Below are 21,489 nucleotides of genomic sequence, written 5' to 3'. Positions count from 1 at the left end.
GCACGGTTGGCACGGAACCTAATGCAAGGAATGAAATTGGGCCCCTGGTCCAATTCATTCCCTCTTCATAGCCTGGTGCCTGGATCTGTCCAGCCGATGTTCCCTGGTTCAGTTGTACCACCTGTACATTCAATATCTACGCCAAACTGTGGCCATTGTATCCTACACCACACCACAACATTGCAATATCATACACTTATTAAATGTACTCTGTAATCTAACATTAAAGACCACTCCACGTTGACAGTTTATAAAAGCATTTAGCGTTATGCTTTAAGTTAATTGACCTTGATATGTGATGTAGTTTTACTGTATGGATCACATTTATTTACTTGATTGGTTTCCTGACAAGTCAGTGTGTCTGATGCGCGAGCGCATTCTGAGTTGCGTACTGTTGATGCCGGAGACTATACTTAAATGTAGGGGTGCCGTGCACTCTTAATAGCCAACCTGTATGCAGCTAAGGAACCTTGTTGTCTTCAGCATGGGAAATGCGGCGTGGATCTATCACGGGTATAATGGGGCCATGCAGCCTGCAGCAGAGTGATGTGCGACAGTCACGTGCTTCTCCCTTCCCCTGCTGCTCTGTGGTGTCTTCACCCCCAAAATAATTTTATTCCAACACTTTTTTGAGTTTTATGTCAAGTTAATAGCTGCTAATAGCATTTTGAAAGCCGTGTGGCTGATGAGATTTGTCAGAAAATACAGTAAAACCTCTTTATTTGCGAATTCTACTTTCGCAAAATTATATTATTCGCGTATTTATATATTTTTATATCAGTTCAACTTTCACACTTTTTTCCTTCGACTATTTGCGATTTGGCATCATGGGGGAAGGGTGCTTGTGCAGTACAGCAGTGGTGTGTGATTGTATTATTATAGCACAGTTTCATTAACTATATGGATGTCATTTAGGTGTACAGTACAGGATTAATATTACGAAAAATTGTATTTAGTCAGACACAGGAAGTTAACCCCCATTTCCCATATAAACATAGTAATTACTGATTTAAAGCTTTCGTGACTGCAGGGATTCATATTCTTGGTTCTTTCGGTATATTATTTTATCATTTCCCTTCTACGTGATTTTACCGAAAGAACCAAGAATATAGTAATTACTTTCCAGATTTCTACTTTCGCACATATTTTCAAGAACTGAACCCTCGCGGATGTCGGGGCCTTACCCTACTCTTTTTTATGGGAAGGGTCAGAAATGTAAAGGTGTATAATTTTGTTACTTATAGTTAGTGGTCTTGCTTGGGCAGTACGCGTCACTAGAAGGGTTGATGCCCGGTGATCTCGACTCATGATGGAGTGACAACCAAAAGGTGACAATACATCCGAGAGGGTATCTACTGCTAAGGTGAAGCAATGAAGTTAGCTCGTTTGCAGGAGCTAGATGGATTATTGCCAGAACCATAGCTTGACATTTTTATAACTGCCATCAATGCCAGTCATTAATGTTTTGAAAAAAGATAGAAATGTAAATTTCTACATAAAACAAGCTGAATATTATATCGGTGCCATATTTTTGTTATATATTTCTCTCCAAATGTTTTACCTTCCCTCGCATCATACACGGAAGGCACAAGTAGTCCATAGACTTGTTATGCCTGATTACATATTTTCGTTGAGAAAATGGGCTTCATTGTCTTTACCTGACAAGTTAGTGTCCCCATGCGCTTGTTGCATTGTCACCAATATTATTCAACAGGAAATACAATATTCAGTGGCATTTATCAAGCCCTAATTTGACCCTTAAGTTGTCAACACTTCCTCGTCATCACGTCTATCGAGCTCATTGTGAGCTGAGTTATTAAGTGGGGGGAAAATGCAGTATCACAACATATTTAAAAATGTACATGTTTTATTTTACTTTAAAAAGGGGCATGATAATTTAATCCATTCTGAAGAGATCTGTACAAACTATGTAGGCTTACCAACCACCAACTCTACTCTACAACTAAACAATTTGAGCTTTCTAATGTTCAATTGTTTTCTGTATGATTGAGGACACCTCCATCACCACATGCCTTGTAGGACCGAGTTTTTGAGCTGCAGTGAACCACTGATTATGCAGATTGGATGTACTGATATCTGATAAGGTCATTGTTCCCAATAGCACCCAAAAAAATGCTTTCAAATTGATCAAATTCCATTTAAAAAGGCCAACAAATTGTCACAATTTAGCATCGTACCCTGCCGTAAGGGACCAGCCAGGTAAGAACATCATGTTGAGCTCCGTTAATTGTCGTGGTCAATGTGCTGTAATTTGATGGCAGCACAACATTAGAGGCAGCTGCATTGTCCAGCGCCCAATCTGCCACGTGACAGAGCGTGAAATGACCAAGCCTCCTGCTCGGTGCATCAATATGAAAGCCATTTGTTGTCGTGCAAAGCATTAATATACAGTGCTGTATTTGTTCACTGTGCTGTGCTAATGACCAAATTAACCAGATTGTGCCCAGCGTCGTTAGATCTCATAAGCTAAGGCAAGTTGTACCTGGACAATGCATCGATAGGTGACTATCATGCATAACGGGTGTTATAGGCGGTGGGGCTATATTGTGGGCAACGGAGGGCAGTGCAGCAAATTCTATCATTTAACTATTCTGTAGTTATATGTGCCCTTGGTCAAATAACGCCATGACTCACTTAACGTGGGAAGGCCTTCATTCAGAAGCGGATTAACAAAATACTGTACGTACGCATTTGCAAACTGTAGTTTATATCAATTATGCTCTCTTACAATGGCAGAATTAACACTTTCGGGACAAATATAACGACTATATTCTTGGGTCTTTCGGTAAAGGATTAACTGCACGTGTGGTAAATGCTATGTTGGGCAAACAGGACGAATAATCAGCACGAGACCAAAAGAACATCAGAGAAATATTAAATTCTCCCAAATGCAACTGTCAGTAGTAGCATAACACGCGTGCCAACAAGGACACTCAATTGATTTTGATAATGTTGAAGTTTTGTGCAAAACTAGCTACTACGACCAAGACTAATTAGATAATCTATCGAAATTGAAATAAATAAATAAAACTTTTACCGTTCGGATAGCTACCGCCTTAGTGCTGCATGGAAGCGAATTATCAAATAATACATTATTTAAATGCATGCCTACAAAGGGCAGCGTACGTCAATAGGGATTACCGTTGGCAGAGCTATTTTAATCTACACAATAGACAGGAAGGACAAGTTAAAAGGTCTCGCACAATGCACATGCATAATGTACGTTGCCTCAGCAATCCCGCCCCCCCCCCATCATTGTGCAAGAGTGCAGAAGGGTGGTCACCACATCTACGCCTCTATATAAGGAACGAAACAGAAAGACTTCTCCACAAATCTGTCTGTCGCCTGATGAAGCTGGTTGTAATTACTGGCGAAACGTCGTACTCAGTTTGTAAATGTTGTGGTTTGGCTCTCCAACACACCGGTGTGCTGTACTAGTATACTCCACTATACACTACTATACACAATACACTACACTACTATACACTACACTATACACTGCACACTAGTGCTGTACGAGTGACAAATTAGCCACGTTCTGTTTACGTGACAACCCTTACTAGTTGGCTGTGTCGGGTGGTGGCGGGTTTTAACGACACATTTATATATTTACGCGATCTAACCCAAAAACCTCTATTATGAATGCACCTCAGCCTTGTGTGTTTTTTTGTTGCATTTTTAACGCGAATGAAAATCCCCCCCACCCCACCAAAGGTGTGGGCATCGCTAGGGGCGCGCATGCACAGATGCGTGTTTGGCGCACGCTCGGAGGCGCAATGTAATGAATAAATAATCAAAAACACCAATAAATTACTAATTAAACTACTTTAACGATGACGGACGCGAAATTGGAATAGCGCTGGCTCACCACGGGGCGTATGGCATGCTACCTGGGTACTTTTTTTAAACGAAACCCCACAGTTCACGAGCCAAATCCCTCGCAAGTGTCGGCCACACGCAGACAGATAGACAGACAACAAATGCCTTTTATAGGTAAGAGAAGACTCGCGGGAAGTACCCGGCGTTGCCCGGGTGAAAAAGACAGACACACACATCGACTTACACAGACTTACAGACATTGACCCACACACACAAACACATCGACTTACACACACATCTGGGCTCACACACACAGACATCGACTTTAGATACACACACATGGAATTACAACAACTGCCATTCGTCACAAGGTAGTGGTGACGTCACCACGACGCTTTTGCAAGACCATGTGCACCTTGAGGCCACGTGAAGTGTCGAACGCCCGCTGGCCGGAGGTCACGGGGCAGACCCAGGTGCCACGGGTCGACTGACTGAGATGACTGGCTGATGCACCACCTGTGCCCCCTACTGGGCCAATTTGCTGTGCTTTAGCCATCCGGCGCTCCGCTCGTTGTTGTGAGCCTTGCTCCTCCACCCTCCGTTGTTGTTGGAGGGCGACTGCCTCTAACTGCCCAGTAGCGTCCTTCACGAGCCTCCTCCACTGAGGCCGATCTTGACACCGCTGTTACCAGTCATCGGCAAATCCACTCAGCTCCACGTCCTCCTGTACCACACCACTCCACCTCTTCTCTAGACCGTGCTGCACCCTGCGATCCGGCCGAACAAAAGCTGTTTAGGCATGCGGTGGCTGGGCATGCGGGCTACGTGACCCAGCCAATGCAGCCTTGCCTGCCGGAGGAGTTCACCTATGGAACTTTGCCCAGATCTTTCAAGGATTTGTGAGCTCATCACAATCCAGCCTGGTTAAACCCAGGATGGATCGTAGGCAGGCCAGCCTAAATGTTTCTAACCGATGAAGATGCTGCATTAGGGGGGTCCACGTTTCGCAAGTGTAGAAAAGGGAGGGAATGACTGTGGCCGAGAAGACCTGAAGCTTCGTGCAGAGCGACAGACCAGGCAGCTTCCACACAGCATTTCGCAACCGATGAAAAGATATTGCCGCCCGACTGATTCGGAGTGAGACCTCCGCTGCCAAACCGGAGCCGGTCATGAGCACACTGCCCAGGTATGGGAAACTCTCCACTCTCTCCACAACTGCCCCATCACCGATTAGGAGTTGTGGGAGTGGAGTGTCCGATGGTACAAAATACCCAGGCAGGTGCTTAGTTTTGGTGGGGCTGATGGTAAAACCCCACCTCTTAGTGGACACTCCAGTTTCAGCAGAAGCATCTCTAACTCTTCCTCTGAATGAGCAGCAATTACCAAATCATCGGCATACATAACGTGGTTGACCAATAGGGAGCCATCCCTTGACCGCACCCGGGCATCGATCAGCCTACCATTATATCTGTACCAAATGGTAATTCCCGCGGTACAGCTATTGAAGTTTTCACGAACTACGTGGTCAAAATAGATGTTAAATATTGTGGGAACCAGAGGACATCCCTGTCGCACTCCAAGGTGTACAGGGAATGGCTCTGACTCCCAGCCACGTAGTTTTACCCGGGCCCTCTCACCATCATGAAGGTCCTTAATGATCGTGAGCAGAAGGTCAGGGACTCCGAAAGTACGAAGAAGAACCCAGAGCCCAGGCCTACTGATGGTATCATAGGCCTTGACCAGGTCAATAAAAGCAGAGATGTAGGTCTTGTTGGAATTCCCTACACCTCTGCTGTAGCAGATAGACAGAAAATATGACATCTGTGCAAGACCGCCCTTTCCTGAAACCGTATTGGGGCTCCGCAAGCCTCTCCTCAGCGTGCCTAGCAAGGCGATGTTGAATAATCCTTGCCAGGACCTTTCCTGGAACATCGACTTACACACACACATTCTAGATTTGAAGCTTTCGTGACTGCAAGGAATCATATTCTTAGGTTTTTTCGGTAAAGTCACGTAGGTAAAACATCAAAATTAATGAAAATAAAATAAAATAAAAAACAAAAATCACGACGTTTCGGAGGCAACACAAGTCTCCGTCATCAGGTGGGACCGTCACAGCCGAATTAGCTGCATCAAAATAATTATTTGTATAAAAGCAAGGTGATTATTTAAAAAATAGGTTTGAATGTACGTAAGTTTAGCGAAAGAAGCAAGAAAATTAAATAATAGTAGCCTGCACACAAACAATATAATTGTAAGATATCCAAGACGATAATGTAAATTATAGGTTTCTTTTGCTACCTGTGTTTAGCAAAAGAAGCAAGAAAAATAAATAATATTTGTCCGCACACAAGAAATATTAATTAAATATTTACAAGGCGATTATTTCAATAATAGGTTTCAATCTACGTGAGTTTAGCGAAAGCAATAAAAAAGGGAAAAAAGTTGTCTCCACACAAAAAACTGATTTTTATATTTTCAAACTTATTTTTTAAATATCAGTTTTCTATGTACGTGAGTTTAGCGAAAGCAGCAAAAAAAATAACTTAACAATGCCGTGATGAGGCCTAGTCCCGTGCCTAGATTGGCCAGCCAAGGTGATATCTTGGCAGGCTGGGGGCTGGGCCACTCCCCCTGCCCGCACTTCAAGCATACTATTTAACCGCTATAATATTCATATCTACAGACTCTATAGTAGTAGTTTAACACGTAGGCTTTCGCGACCAATATTATTCATAATAAACGTTTTTGGGTTAGATCGCGTTATTTATAAATGTGTCGTAACCCTCCACCACCCAACACGGCCAATCAGTAAAAAAAGTGTCACGTTGACACTACTTTAGCCCACCAGTGTGTTGAAGAGTGAATCCACAACATTTACAATTTTTGAGTACGACGTTTCGCTGGTAATTACATCCAACATCATCGGGCAATTTGCCAGAATGGTGAAGCCCTCACTTGCTCGCGGTCTTAAATAGAGCAGCAGGGGGATGTCATCATTTAACTCATTCAGGTGCAGTGATTTGAGGCGGAGGGGGGTTATTGTAATTACATAATCGTTTGGTATTACCTTAGAATCTCTGTGTCCAGTAGTAACTGGACGCATTGGGGTGGGGGGGGACATCACATTTTGAAAAATTAACCTCAGCGTTGTGGTTTTTTTTGCATTTGTAACGCGAATGAAAGCTTTTGTCGATCGTGTGTGCGTTCCTAGGGGCAATCCCTGTCAGCGTTTCGCACATGTGCTATTGCGTGCTTTGTCCCGCTCCGAGCGGTGCAAATAAATAATTAAATAAAGGGGAATCGCGCTCAATTGTTAATTAAACTACTTAAAATTTAACCGATGGGAAAACGGAATAGCGCTGGCTCACCACGGGGCTTACGGCATGGTACCCGGCTACTTTTTTTTAAATGTCAACCCCACGGTTCGCGAACCAAATCCTTCGCAATTGCGTGTCGACACAGAGACAGTCAGACGGACACACAGACAAAAAATGCCTTTTATAGGTAAGATGTTGGTGAAACATGTAAATCTGCCCATTAAAGACCACAGGACAAATTTCTAAAGTGATATTTTTCATGCTATGTGGTCTATATAGTATGTGAACCTGACCCAAAGGCTGCAGTATTCCACATTTTTTTAAAATATGTATAAAAAATTACGGAATATTTAGAAAAACAACATTCCTAATGTTATTTTTTGTATCATACTCACTACTTTAAACGTTTAATTGTCAAAATACAGACACCTAAAATGTAACTTGGAGTTATACTGGTAGGAACGAAGTGAACCAGCCTACAATAGATTATATCGTCCGTCCGTCCGTCCGATGTCCGATTAGGTGTAGCAACATCGCCCCCTACAGCAAACACTTGGCAGGACCCTACAAAAACCTTTAGACTCAGTGACGCTTTCCTGGCTAGACAAGTGTAACATTCCCTTATTTTATAATTCCCTGAGATAGCTTTTAATTAAAAAACCTTTAGACTCAGTGACGCTTTCCTGGCTAAACAAGTGTAACATTCCCTTATAATTTCCTGAGATAGCTTTTAATTAAAACATTTAAATTAAAAATTAACTCACAGCGGCCTAAAGCCTACAGCTAGGCCTAAAACCTAGAACTAGGCCTCAAACTCTCCCTTCGTATCGTACCCCCGTGTGTGTGAAAGGGAGTTAATGTTTAACAATGTTACATTCCCTGATGTTTTTAAATAGAAACATTTACATTTAAAGCTTTTACATTAATAATTAAAACATTTAAATTAAAAATTAACTCACAGCGGCCTAAAGCCTACAGCTGGTCCTAAAGCCTAGAACTAGGCCTCAAACTCTCCCTTCGTATTGTACCCCGCATGTGTGAAAGGGAGTTAATATTTAACAATGTTATATTCCCTGATGTTTTTAAATAGAAACATTTACATTTAAAGCTTTTACATTAATAATTAAAACATTTAAATAAAAAATTAACTCACAGCGGCCTCAAGCCTACAGCTAGGCCTAAAGCCTAGAACTAGGCCTCAAACTCTCCCTTCGTATCGTCCGATTAGGTGTAGCAACATCGCCCCCTACTGCAAACACTTGGCAGGACATTACAAAAACCTTTACACTCAGTGAGGCTTTCCTGGCTAAACAAGTGTAATAATACATGATGTTTATATTCTTTGGTTATTCGTTCATACCAGCCCACCCCGCAGGGACCTGTTTACGTACCAGAGATCGCAATGTTTCCTCTTATATTGTTCTCCCAAATGTAAAAAAAAAATTGATCGTTTAAAGTACTTGAGGTGATTAACACATTGTGTAATTGAATTATCACATTTCTGCTGTGACTTAGTAAACAATAAAAACTAAAACAAATTATACTGTAGGGACATTTTATGTGAACTAAAGGTCTCAGTTGGTTACTTTTAGAAAAATATTGTTACAAAAAGAAAAATAGCTCGAAGCATAAATTCCATCATCCTAAGTATTGAAAAAGATGCAATGCGCCTGCTTGAAATGTGCTAATTATTTTAAAATATATATATCATTGCACATGTCAACTTTTCCTATGTCACACTGTTGTTTGAAAACTCACACGCAAGGCTCTTGAACCTAGATTAGAGAAAAAAATCACACAGCACTGTAATTTCTTTGCATTACCGCACATTGGACCTCAAGAAATGAACCTAGCCAGTTGATGGAACTTAATGCGGTTACGATTATGAAGTATTACTCTGCTCCAAGAAGGCTGGGTGGAAACAATCCAATTTCATTGGAAAACAGCAGGCGAGTAGGAGTCTCGCTTCTCTCCATCAAGTGACAAAACGAGTTATGGCTCCAATCACTCTGCCCGGCGTGTATGATAAACAACAGTGGCATCGCAACTGGAATTGACTCACTCCAAATAGCTTCAAAATATTTATTATGATGTACTTCTAAACATTTTAAAAACTGATTTCCTTCTTTAAAAATACTCGTATTTTTTGTTTCATAACAGATTTTAAATCTAGATTCTTTTTTTTTGGCCTCAACTATAAAAATTCATTGAAATGTAATCGTGAACATTGAAAAAGAATTACGATTCGCAATTATAATAAGAATAATATCAAATCATGTAAACATATACAAACGCAATGGTTAATTGGTACTGGCGGTATACGCATAATAACTGTTAAAGCTTGACACGTAACAAATTTACTCTCGACTACATTTCCACACGAATTTAAACCGCCTAAACTTTATGAGCGATGTCTGTGCATAATTATCAGTAAGGTCACTTAACTTTTTTTCAAATGGAGAATATTCCATTGGAAGTCCTACTTATTTGGCTCATTCCCTTATGTGTATATGAAGTATTTTTAGAGGTGAGTAGGTTCTGCTAATCGGAGGTGAGGGGGAAGCACATGGTATATTTTTGATATGTAAACCATTTTTAAACACACTGCATCTTGATATGCAGGATCAATGACTCACCTATTTTGGTTATACCTAAGTTTGTCGGTGCTAATTACTCTATAACTAATATATTCCGAAACCAGACCTTCAATGTTTGTTCATAAAGAACTGAAATAAATTGTCGTTATGCAATGGCAACGAAAAAAAAGATATAACGTCCATAATGTATAAGCATGCACGAAGAATAGGTGTTAGTTTAATGCATAAAAATGCATGTGATTAAGTCATTAGCCAGTGTCATAGGAACTGGTACATGTTTACCTGGGTATAGCATGCGGAAAGCGGTAGTGCAAAATTGTTGCTGTTAAACTCGATTGCAAACATTTCCCATTAAAATGTGCTTAGTTTTCATTCGTATCATGTGTATCTTTCCAAAGAATGGAAATAATACAGCTCACGACTTCACGGAAAATCAGAATACCTTTTTATTTAAGTCTGCCTGCACAGGCCTGATGAATTATAACTTGACAATATACATCAGAGTAGACAGATATTGACTAAATGTACAGAATGTTTGGCATCCAGCACCAGAAACCTTAGTCTTGGCAGCATAATCTTGCCAGCCGTACAAATTCCAATGCTTTAATGTTTACTTTAGTGGACAAAATGTGAACCTGACCACACAAAACTCGACTTTATTGCCCTCCCACACTCCACCATGTGGTGCACCTGACAGAAGACATGAGCTCGCAAATGCAAATAAATATGAGGGTACCAGATAGTCCTCTCCCTCACATACTAACCTAATCAAAAAAGCACTTGCTCAGAAAAGCTTGGGGGGGGTGGGGGGGGGAAGAGATGGGGCACCACACTGAGCTCAAACAGACCTGTCTTTGTAGCAAAGAACAGGACTGATGATGGAACTTCTGAAAACCAATGTCCACATTCATTACTATGTAAGGTATACGCAAGCTTTTCTTTCAGTGAATGAATATATCATCGTTTAAACTCGTTGGATGTACAACTACTTTAGATTAATACAACATGATTTGGCCTAAGAAATAATATTTTCATATCGTACTTGATATGAACTGGTCGACACGTCAAACTGGACTGAATATTTTAGCTGTGTTGTTAAATACATGATATCATATATATTCAATACATTATTTTTGTATTATTTACGTCTTAATCGTCCATGATCTATCCAAGCCCTCACCATCTCCCATGGTGTGGCAATGCAACAATGTGTCTCGCTCCGGCTAGTGAGCTGAATTCATCACAATCTACACAGTGGATGTTCTCATACGACCATGAGAGATGGCAATAACTTAAGGAGGCCTTCATCCATGGATTGATCATGGCTGACGATGATATGTTTTAGTATTTCGTCCATTCAGTAATGTGTTGGTTGAAATGGTGAATGCGAGGTTGGTTCACATCACAAAATAATGGTCCCTGTGACCGCTCACAGCCTGATACAATTTTAGATTCAATCATTGCCCATTCAGGCTTCATGCTGAGCTATCAAAGTGCAGCTGCAGTTAAGTGTTTGCACAATTAGCCAGATGTAGCTTATATCCCAGAAGAAAACACTGATATAATATTGCTTGTTCATTGATTCTGCATGATTTGCTCCTCTTTCGTAATCATCCAGCAGAAAATAATTATAATGCCTTTATATTCCCAAGAGGGTCTCATTGAATCTTAAGGCAATTTTTTTCATGATGGTCTATATTAAGATGTTTGGGCAATTCCATTCATTAATGTTTGGCATGAGAATAGGTTTTCCCCTTTTTTCTGGCAATAAAACAGGTGTTAAGATATTAAAACACCAGACTGAAACCTTTTACAAGGAATCATGTCTGCATTAGCCACAATATATTATCAGAGTATGTTTTTTTGTTTGCATTCTGACCACAAGTATTGTGGTTAATGCAGACATTATTCCTTGTAAAGGGTTTCAGTTTGGTGTTTTAACATCTTAACACCTGTTATTTTGTCCGAAAAAAAGGGGAAAACCTATCCTCACATTTTGCTACTGGCAAAGGAGGTCCCATGATGAATGTTTGACATGTCTGAGGAAACTGGAGAATCTGGAGCAACCCGTGAGCACGAGGGAGAAACACTCAAAACACTGCACATTCAAAATCCATTGCATGCTTACCATGCAATTAATATTCCTAGGCACAACTAAGTACTAACCAGGCTCAAACGCCTGTTTAGCTTGGGCTCATTCATGGTGATATTGACTCTACCCAAAAACAAATAATTTATTAAGCTGACATGCCAAACATATCCTCAGCTGAAATAAGATACATTTTCTGAGTTTGAGGAATGTTGGATAATTTGTCATCCCACCTAAAAGCAACTGCTCTCAACCCCAAACCCACATTAGGAAGGCATGTCAAGAGGAGGGTTATCAGGCACCCAGAGCCCTGAGCAAGTCCCGATAACATATACTGATTTGTGCTATCTGTCAGATCTTGAATATAAGGAACTGTGGTCTGCTTTGCTTTTTCTACATTTTATTATCCTCCCAATTGCTGAAATTAATTTGAAAACAATATTCACATAATACCGAGATAATCATAAAGTACGTTAATGTACCTGCATTTTAATTCAAGCTCTATGTTATGATGTGCATTACTGTTTGGGATGCTGGAAGGATTTATAATATATAAACTTATAACATTTAATACAGTACCCCAATATGGTTATAACAATGCTATTTTCTTAAAATGTTGCTTTTTATAATTCAATGCATTTTATCATCACTGATTTTCAGTATGTATGTTTAACCTGCATTTAAATGTACACTGGTATATATGTTACCCTCAAGGTATTCAATAATTATTTGACAACATTAAAATAAATTATATATCTATTCAGCACCAATTATTTTAAAATACAATCACGGAAATAAATACCTTGGTTAATTTTTCCTAGATTTTAATTAATCTTCTCAGAGTTGCAGCTGGTTAAATTCCTACCTCTACCACCCCAAGCAACCATGCTTGCCCACACGCCTCTTCATGAAAAACTAATTAAAACTATAATTAGACTTTGCAAAGCATGTAAATGCAGAAGAATTTTAATAATACACAAACCAAAACCCCCAAAAATATTTCGGGAGTTTGATCAGTGGTGCAATAGACCGTGTACAAGCCGTCTGAAAGACTGCAACCCCACACAAATGAAGAATGTACGATCACGTGCATTGATATATAAAGCAGCAACCAGGGGGCACAGGAAGAGGTCAGAATCAGAATTATATTTATTCTGGAGGAATCCGATGAGCTATGAAGCTCTTTTTCACAAGTGTCCAGTAGCATTCACAGATGTGCAAGGGGGAAGGGTGGGAAAACACTGGGGAGGGTTTCTTATGGAACTCGTACTTAAATATTACAATTCTTGACCTGCAGGGTTCAGCTCAGCTGCCACGAGACCCATGATCATACATGGCTATGAAATCATTGGCCTTAATATTTCATTTTATTGTACCGCCATTAACTCAAGACAGCTGTGTGCATCGGGTATACAGTGAGGGAAAAAAAGTATTTGATCCCTTGCTGATTTTGTACGTTTGCCCACTGACAAAAAAAATTATCAGTCTATAATTTTAATGGTAGGTGTATTTGAACAGTGAGAGACAGAATAACAACAACAAAATCCAGAAAAACGCATGTCAAAAATGTTATAAATTGATTTGCATTTTAATGAGGGAAATAAGTATTTGACCCCTCTGCAAAACATGACTTAGTACTTGGTGGCAAACCCTTGTTGGCAATCATAGAGGTCAGACGTTTCTTGTAGTTGGCCACCAGGTTTGCACACATATCAGGAGGGATTTTGTCCCACTCCTCTTTGCAGATCTTCTCCAAGTCATTAAGGTTTCGAAGCTGACGTTTGGCAACTCGAACCTTCAGCTCCCTCCACAGATTTTCTATGGGATTAAGTTCTGGAGACTGGCTAGGCCACTCCAGGACCTTAATGTGCTTCTTCTTGAGCCACTCCTTTGTTGCCTTGGCCGTGTGTTTTGGGTCATTGTCATGCTGAAATACCCATCCACGACCCATTTTCAATGCCCTGGCTGAGGGAAGGAGGTTCTCAACCAAGATTTGATGGTACATGACCCTGTCAATCGTCCCTTTGATGCGGTGAAGTTGTCCTGTCCCCTTAGCAGAAAAACACCCCCAAAGCATAATGTTTCCACCTCCATGTTTGACGGTGGGGATGGTGTTCTTGGGGTCATAGTCAGCATTCCTCCTCCTCCAAACATGGCGAGTTGAGTTGATGCCAAAGAGCTCCATCTTGGTCTCATCTGACCACAACACTTTCAACCAGTTGTCCTCTGAATCATTCAGATGTTCATTGGCAAACTTCAGACGGGCATGTATATGTGCTTTCTTGAGCAGGGGGACCTTGCGGGCGCTGCAGGATTTCAGTCCTTCACGGCGTAGTGTGTTACCAACTGTTTTCTTGGTGACTATGGTCCCAGCTGCCTAGAGATCATTGACAAGATCCTCACGTGTAGTTCTGGGCTGATTCCTCACCGTTTTCATGATCATTGCAACTCCACGAGGTGAGATCTTGCATGGAGCCCCAGGCCGAGGGAGATTGACAGTTCTTTTGTGTTTCTACCATTTGCGAATAATCACACCAACTGTTGTCACCTTCTCACCAAGCTGCTTGGCGATGGTCTTGTAGCCCATTCCAGCCTTGTGTAGGTCTACAATCTTGTCCCTGACATCCTTGGAGAGCTCTTTGGTCTTGGCAGTGGTGGAGAGTTTGGAATCTGATTGCTTCTGTGAACAGGTGTCTTTTATGCAGGTAACAATATGAGATTAGGAGCACTCCCTTTAATAGTGTGCTCCTAATCTCAGCTCGTTACCTGTATAAAAGACACATGGGAGCCAGAAATCGTTCTGATTGAGAGGGGGTCAAATACTTATTTCCCTCATTAAAATGCAAATCAATTTATAACATCTTTGACATGCGCTTTTCTGGATTTTTGTGTTGTTATTCTGTCTCTCACTGTTCAAATAAACCTACCATTAAAATTATAGACTGATCATTTTTTTGTCAGTGGGCAAACGTACAAAATCAGCAGGGGATAAATACTTTTTCCCCTCACTGTATATGGTCAGCAATTTTCAATTGGCAGCGCACTGCAGGGCTTATGATCACGAAGCTATTCTGATGAGATTTCCCCTTTCCGGTCCCAGAGTTCACTCGTTATGGGGCCAATAAAAGGAGCACCAGCAGGTGAGCACCTCACATGTGTGTCTCTGTCTGTCTTTGTGACTGTAGTCACCCAGAACAGACCATGGAATAGATAACGACTGAATGCCTGATTCAAATAAATGACGGAGGCATCATCGCGATGATACACTCTGCTAATCCTGATGCAATTATCTGGCTCCATCACTTCAATGTAAAGTTAGAGTTGTTGCTCTGCATTTACTTCAGCCAAACGAAGGAGAAGCGCATAATGGGAGGTCAGCACCATTTTTCAGATGACTCGGGACGGCGAATCGACCCAGCACTTACGATAGCATTGTAGAGATTTAGATTTAAATACGTATAGAAACAAGATAAGTAACAATAATTGAATATTCTACGCTTATATATTTTTTGTAAGGTAAACCAATTTTTGGCAATCCAAAACTGAAAGTTAATCAAGCAGTACCAGATATTTGACGACAAAGAAAGAATGCCTACGCGCTCTGCACGCACAGTGTAACCATCCACTGCAGCTTGCTTTTGTTGTTCTGAGGTACGAGTGAGAGGTGTGTGTATGCTGGTGTGGGGAGCAGTGGTGCAGTGGTTATCACACTACGAAACTGGCGCATCAAGTTCGATTTCCACTCGAGGCCAACATCAGTGACGATTATCTGAACCGGTCCTGGGCGTCTCCTAGGTCGGCTCAGCCTTAAATTAATACCTAATGCCATGTTCTTGGTTCTTTCATTAAAGTCACGTAAATAGAAAAAAAACAAATAATACAAATAAAATTTAAATAATACTTTGAAAATAATGAATATTTTTCTTTTATTATTTTTTCTTTTAATTACATTTTATTTTATTATTTGTATTTTTATTTTTTGTTTTCTATTTACGTGACTTTACCGAAACAACCAAGACTATTAATTCCTGCAGTCACGAAAGTTTTAAGTTTTACTTAATGCCATGTGTAAATATCAGCACTGGGAGGACAAAGGCGGCCGGGCATGGTGCTGGCCTTGTATGCTGTGCCGGCCTTAATTTGTGCTTGCTAACATTCTCTGCTCTGTAACATATCAGAAGAGTTCGGAACAATGGCAGTCACTTTCTGCTCTCAAAATACTTTTTTTTACGTCTTTAAACGGTTATGCAATTCACCACTGAGCCAACGTGTTTCATTATAGTTCCCTGGAATAATATAAACCCATTAATGAGGCTCTCAGCAAGACACTGGGAATTACATTAATCTTATAGAGCTCATGTACTTTATTACACGAATGTATACGGAGCATATTAACCTTTGAGTTAGAGGTTGAGTGTTGGACGTGCACACACGAGTGCATGTATCCACACATACTATTGCTCTATTTGCATTCATTTCTGGAGAGCATCACAGGTAAATGTTTCTAACCGAACATTAAAACTAACAATAACATTCTTGATTTTAAGCTTTCGTGACTGCAGGAGTCCATACTCTTTGGTTCTTTCGGTAAAGTCACGTAGGTAGAAATAAAACAAAATAAATCACGACGTTTCGAACGAAACACAAGCGCCTGTCTTCAGGTGAAATCGCGATTGCCGCGATGTTTGCTGCGAGGATCACGATGTTACAAGGCAGCAGACATGTCTAAGAATCACAGTTAAGAAACACAACATACAAATAATTAAAATAACATGTAATCAAACAAAAGTGTTTGTCTATAAATTGTGTAAAGTGCAAATACAATGTTGATGTTGCATGATGCTTGGAGGACAGGGTGCATGTTTCCACTCGGGGTGGAGCAATTCACCCCTCTAGGGCTTCGATTATTGGTCATGGTTCAGGATGGCGATTGATTAACGAGTCACTTTTTCAAATAATGTTGTGAATGGCAGCACCTCTATTGCCTGCATAGGTGATGTGTACCCATTACTTGCAACATCCCAAAAACATGTTGATTCTCAAACACAATTCAATGCACATACCAGCACGTTAACTACAATTGTTCATTGATTAATCGATGTTGTTGCGCTCTCCGCTTTTGTCCAAACTATGTCCCCTGTGTAGAGCTCTCGGAGGTGCTCTGGACCATGGTGGTGCGCAGTGGGTTCGTCATGATGACTGGATACGTGGGGACGGCTATGGTATTCTTCACCTTTGTCGGGTTTGAGGTGCTGACGATTGGTGTGCTGCTCATCATGGAGGGCCTTTCGGCCTTCCTGCATGCGCTCCGTCTACATTGGTACGTTCATCTGTCGGAGGACATGCTTGTGCAGTCGGGGTACCAGATGCATGCCTACTTTTGGGCCAAATTTGTACAAACGCTTGCAGACCTTTTCTTGTGTAGATTTATAATAAATCCGTTATAATCCGCCACTTCGTAAACAGCAGCGCTTATGTAGCTATTTGCATGTGGACCATCTTAATGTTAATTACAGCTGTCTAATTACTGTTCCATATTTTTTTTACTCCAGATTCTATCTGAAAATTGAAATGCAGACCTTGCAGCAGGAATTCGAATATTTGATATTGCCGAGTTGATTTAGTTTTTCATTTGATTGTGTATGAGAAACTCCATTTCTCAGCAGGAATCTTGATTAAAAGAGTAAATGCATAACGTCCATACTATGTCATGCTCTCTCGGTCGTCAGTTTGCATCAGATAGTCTACTCCAGAAGTAACACCAGCAGGGAAATGCAGAGTTTTGTCTATGCATCTATGAATATATTAGTTGAACATTTGTCTTTCTATATATACATTTGTGTCTTCTTGACCATATTCTTACATTTCACCTCATATTTTTTTAACATCTTTCTGAATTGCTGCATGTACAAGTTTAGATTTGTAATATGAGAGCCTAAATATTTAGCTTTCCTGTGTACCTTTCTTTCTATTATCTGTGCTCTTGAACTTTTAAGAAAAAGCATAATAATGGTAAGTTCAAACACAAAAAAATAATAGTACATTACATTTTGAAATATATTCTGAAGTGGAAAAAGTTTTTACATTATTGGAATTTCCATAATTTTAGTGAAGTATTTGTAATATAGAAGTATTATGAAATTGCATCTGCAAAAAACATTTATCTGCATGTGCATTAACAAAGATTACATTTTTACTCGTATAAGTTGTAGGCACATTCATACTTTTCAGCACATTACAGCCAAAGCAAAGCAGAAGTAAGTACTTACTCTTGCAATGAAGATTCCAAAGTGTTTGATTCAACTTTGGTGTAAGTGTTGGCATTGTTACTTGTGTGCACCCTTAGGCACTGTACGTTACACCAGCCCGATTGTATAGACCAAAGTCGCTATTGTAACGTATGACCAATGCCTAGCTCGTGAACATGGCCTCAAATCCACCACAATTCCAGTGGCATTTAGGCCACTGGAATTGTGTGAGTGGCCCAATTGAGTTAATCAATGTTAAAGACTTCATAAAAATGTGCTACATTACATAAAATATGGTTTTGTAGACAAATTTCAGCAGAATTATTTCATTTCCTGATTTTTTTGGTTTGTTGGCAATCATTGCAGGCGTTTAGTTGACATTTTTATTATAAAAAAGAAGTGGTTGTTTAATTTTAAACAAGTGCAGATATGATTCCTTGTACAAGGTTTCAGTTTGGTGTTTTAACATCTTAACACCTGTTTTATTGCTAGAAAAAAGGGGAAAACCTATTCTCATATTGTGGTACTGGCAAAGGAGGTCCCATGATGTAGCTGTTCAGCCCGAGCTCTCATTACTCTGATAGTGCATTGTCTTTGTGCTGCACGCCTTTTGGCGTCCTCTGGTCTAACATCTTTTGAGACGAGGCTCAAAAGAAAGTTGTCTCTGGTGTGGACCAATCAGTTTCAAAGACAAAGCATATATTATCAGAGTATGTTTTTTGTTTGCATTCTGACCACAAGCATTGTGGTTAATGCAGACATGATTCCTTGTACAAGGTTTCAGTTTGGTGTTTTAACATATTAACACCTGTTTTGTTGCCAGATAAAAGGGGTAAACCTATTCTAATTAAACAAGTGCTTTGGGTAAAAAGGACGGGATATTTACCTTTTGGAAGTTATTTAAACAAAACCAAACAGAAAGATAACTGGGATCGTTTGTGAGCTTGGCCATCAAAAATATGCCGATTTTATGGCTGTGAAATCCACCGGTAATGGCTTTTCCTTACTGCTGCTGTTGATGCTTAAGGTTTCAAAACATCTTGGTACACAACCCATGCATCTGTGGCACACATCCTGAATATGTTTCTCGATAGCGCATAAACATTTGCATTGAGCTTCATAAATCAGAACTTTATTTTGAATATCCTTGCAAGAAAATGCTCTGCCGTACAATTCTCTGCATTTTGCAGTGGTAGTGAGGCTTGGAGATTGCTGGCAGTAAGTCTGCTAAGTCTTATCAGAATTTGCCAGGCCCAGCCATATCTGCAGCCAGCAATCCCCTGTAATATTCCAAGGTGACATTACAGTATTCTAAATCCTCAGAAATGCACGGTGCAAATGCCGTATTCTGCATTTGCATAATGCACATATTTATTTATTAATTATTAGCTATAATTGGATACATTTTTTGAAGGGCCATTGCTCAAAACATCGCCAATTGTATATTTTTCTTTTGAACCCTTAAAGCAGTGTATTTGACAAATGTGTTGATTTTTTTTGTATCATTGTGCTTGTGCACCTCTGCCAATGCAGTATCACCAAATACTGTGAAAATTAAGTAAATTGACTTCTCCTTTCCTGTCCACCAAACCATACAGTTCTAGTTTGCCAGTTGTGTGGCAGGTGATAGCCCCCCTCGACCCAACCGTGGTACCACCTACAGTATATAATAGGACTAAATGTTCTACTTTGGACGGGAAAATTAAGAATTGGTTCCGGTTGGTTTACAATGTTTTGGTTTCATGCTTTACTCGTGATACATGGGGCTACCTGAGTAGTGGGTGGAGATAGCAGAGGCAAAGGCAGGGGATTATAAGAAGTGGGTGAGGCCGACATCAGAAAAAGTGGAGGCTACTCCCTTTGTAGGTGATGCTAGTGATTGAGTGGGTGTGGTTATGTAAAAGCAGGCAGGGCTTACAGAGGTATATGCAGTCAACTCACTACACATCCCGATTGAGCCTCCAAGTTATTTGGTGGCTTAATGGCTGTATGCTAATATACTCATGGCGGGCTTTAATGGCAAAAAAGACTGAAGTGCTTACATGTCGCCTAATTTCATGCTCCTCAAGGTTGCCAATCAGCAGCTTTGTTTTAAGGATAGATTGATGGTGCCTCAAACTACAATGAAAATTGTGACTATGCATATATTTAGTAAATGTAATAGCTGTTATGTAGCCATACTTGCTTCTGCTCTTGGAATATGGAATTGCTGCCCTGCTGGCTCACGACTGTAAACAAGAGATGTATGCTGCCACAGCCTTCGTTTTTCTTGCTAAATACCAAATAAATGATGGTAATATCATTACTTTGTGCTAACTAGTTGATCATTTGAGAACGTCTTCATTAGTATTACTTCCGTAACAATGTGTTGAAAAAAATGAAAAAACAAATGCTGATATAAAAAGCTGAGGGAAAAAGTAGATGCATTGCTTAAAATGTATTTACTTTAAGCATTACTAACATCAAGAATGCGGGTACAATTTAAGCTGGATGCAGCTCCCTTACATCACGAGTGGCGACTGTAATAGCTTGGTTCTGCTATATCTAAGGATGCCTTCGTGATTTACTGCAGAAAATGGAACCTGTGGTGCTCATTGTAGATTGAAGATCACAATGCATTAGCTATGATATGTCGGTGCCGGCGGATGATGATAAATGCGAGGATGCTGTGAAATTCGGACGTGAATGAGAACGGAGCCGATTGACTGTGGACTATGCGGTAGCGCACTTCATGTTACGACGACTGCACGTGATTTATATCCAATTATTTTGGTGATGATTTTCACACAGAGCTCCTTTGTATTCGTCTTAAATAATATTTACAATTAAAATGTACTCAATAGTAACTATTACAATCTTGCGAAATGCGAATTGTTAACATTTAGTCTTTGTTCGGTAGGAAAACTGTTTAAATGTCAACAGAAAAAATGTTACGTTGGGTACGATATAAAACATACTTGTTTCAATTGATTTATATTTTTTCGAAGAGCTGTTGGCTATAAGTGGCTGAGGGCGAGTGGAGACCACAGTTGTAAGATAAACTATACCGCGTGGTTATTCCCTGGGCATGCCACAATCTGCCTTCTCTCTGCTTCTGCTGTGTGGGTGGAAAGTCAGTCGCCTGCACATGTCAAAACTTCGAAGCAATGCATTTCCACTGTAATGTGTGTAATTACCAGAAAATAAGCAACACTTTTTTATCATCATGCGTATTTAAACTAACTGATGCACTGGAAATTTCTTCCAAGTAAATGTAATTCTCTATTACAAACCCTTTCATATATGCAGTACTGTATATTACTTCGTACATTCATGCCCTCTAGACTTTACTTCTCATTGTAGCTGTTTGAATTTTATCACTCTCCAACTGATATTGAAAACGTAAATGCATTACC

General features: G+C 40.2%; 1 protein-coding gene across 1 annotated transcript in view; it reads left to right on the top strand.

The window, feature by feature from the left end:
- LOC144728592 (V-type proton ATPase 116 kDa subunit a 1-like) overlaps positions 1-21,489 on the top strand; it is a 219,928-nt gene that overhangs the window by 137,330 nt on the left and 61,109 nt on the right. The window contains exon 19 of the mRNA XM_078608129.1: positions 16,992-17,166. Coding sequence (XP_078464255.1) covers positions 16,992-17,166 — 175 coding nt within the window. The remainder of the gene's footprint in view (positions 1-16,991; positions 17,167-21,489) is intronic.

Source organism: Lampetra planeri, chromosome 2 (assembly GCF_965212315.1).
Source record: "Lampetra planeri chromosome 2, kcLamPlan1.2.h2, whole genome shotgun sequence".
Lineage (NCBI taxonomy): Eukaryota > Metazoa > Chordata > Hyperoartia > Petromyzontiformes > Petromyzontidae > Lampetra > Lampetra planeri.
Note: the sequence above shows the minus strand (reverse complement) of the source record. Positions and strands in the feature narration are given on the sequence as shown.